The 1,370-nt window shown below is 68.3% G+C and overlaps 1 protein-coding gene across 1 annotated transcript in view; it reads right to left on the bottom strand.

Moving 5' to 3' along the window:
• Positions 1-133: 133 nt before the first annotated feature.
• The window catches only part of TMEM119 (transmembrane protein 119), a 13,366-nt gene continuing 12,129 nt past the window's right edge, over positions 134-1,370 (bottom strand). Inside the window, exon 3 of the mRNA XM_014960935.1 lies at positions 134-923. Coding sequence (XP_014816421.1) covers positions 447-923 — 477 coding nt within the window. The 3' untranslated portion in view covers positions 134-446. The remainder of the gene's footprint in view (positions 924-1,370) is intronic.

Below are 1,370 nucleotides of genomic sequence, written 5' to 3'. Positions count from 1 at the left end.
TCCGGCGGTGCAGCAGGCTCTCTGCTGCGGGCAGCCGGGGTTGGGAGTGGGTGAAATCCTGCCTGCCAAAGCCTCCGTGCCTGTCTGTGTGTGGCAGGGGGGGGAGGGGGGGGGGGGGGGGGGGGGGGGGGGGGGGGGGGGGTTGGGGGGGGGGGGGGGGGGGGGGGGGTCAGAGCTGGAGCTGGGAGGAGATGGGAAAATCCCCTTGGAGCCACGGGGCAGATGGCACTGCCCAAAAACACCATCTGCCAAAAAAACCCACCCCATGGCTTTGCCAAAGTGTGAGGGTCAGTGGGCCCCGGGGGGGGGGGCAGCAGGGGGGGCTTCATCGGGGCTTCCTCGAGCCACCACGTACTTTATGGAGCAACAACCACCATGTCCATTGTGGGTCTGCAGGGTGTCCCCCCTCCAAGTTGGTGGCCCCTCGGGCTCACGGGGTCCCTGCCCTAGTTGCTGGGGGGGGCCTGGGGGCCACCCGGGGCTGCTCCCGTTGCCCCCGCCGCTTCCTCAGCGCCTGGATTTTGGGGAGGGGGCTCAGCGGGTTGCTCATCGCCCAGCTTTTTGCTTCCTTCCTCCTCCTCCTCTTCCTCCTCGGGGGGAGATTTCTGCTCCCCCCGGGCCCCGTTGGCCAGCGGTGCCTTGGAGGGGGGGGATTTGAGGTTCTGGGCAGCAGCCAGGATGTCTGCCTGCAGCTGCCGGCCGCAATCGAGGGGCTCCTCGGCGTTGGGGTCGGGGGCTTTCTCCGGCACCTCGTTGAAAGCCCTGGCCCCCCCAACCTTGTCCCTCTCGTCCACGTACTTCTTCTTGGGGAAGGAGGAGGGGTAGTAGGCGGAGGCCTTGTGCTTCTGCCGGACGATGACGGCGGCGCAGATGATGAAGAGGAGGACGAAGGCCAGCGAGCCCACCACCACCACCAGCAGCATGTATAAAAATAAAAAAATAAAAAAAAAAATAATTTGAGGTTTCCAGTGGAAACTTTGACACGGGCGACGCGGCGGAGGGGCCGGCCCCGGCGCGAGAGGCATTTCCCAACCGCTCGTCCCGGCGAAGCGACCAGCCCGTCCAACACGCCCCCGGGCGCCGAGCTGTTGGTCACCGTGGTCCCCACCGCGTCCCCCACCGTCGGGCCGATCCCCGGCGTCACGGGGCGGACGGGCGGCGCGGCCGAGACCTCCTCGCCGTCCCCGCTGCCCCCGCCGTCGGGGAGCACTGCCGCGTGCCGGGGGGCTGCCGAGAGGGCCGGGGGGGTGGCCACCACCACCAGCAGCATCAGTAGCCACGCGGCCACCGCCGCCATCTCCCCTGGGGCTGGTGCACGGCGGCCTGCGGGATGCAGAGGGGAGGGTGAAACATTAACACCCCGATGGAGC

This window comes from Calidris pugnax, unplaced genomic scaffold, assembly GCF_001431845.1.
Source record: "Calidris pugnax isolate Ruff unplaced genomic scaffold, ASM143184v1 scaffold32, whole genome shotgun sequence".
NCBI lineage: Eukaryota > Metazoa > Chordata > Aves > Charadriiformes > Scolopacidae > Calidris > Calidris pugnax.
Note: the sequence above shows the minus strand (reverse complement) of the source record. Positions and strands in the feature narration are given on the sequence as shown.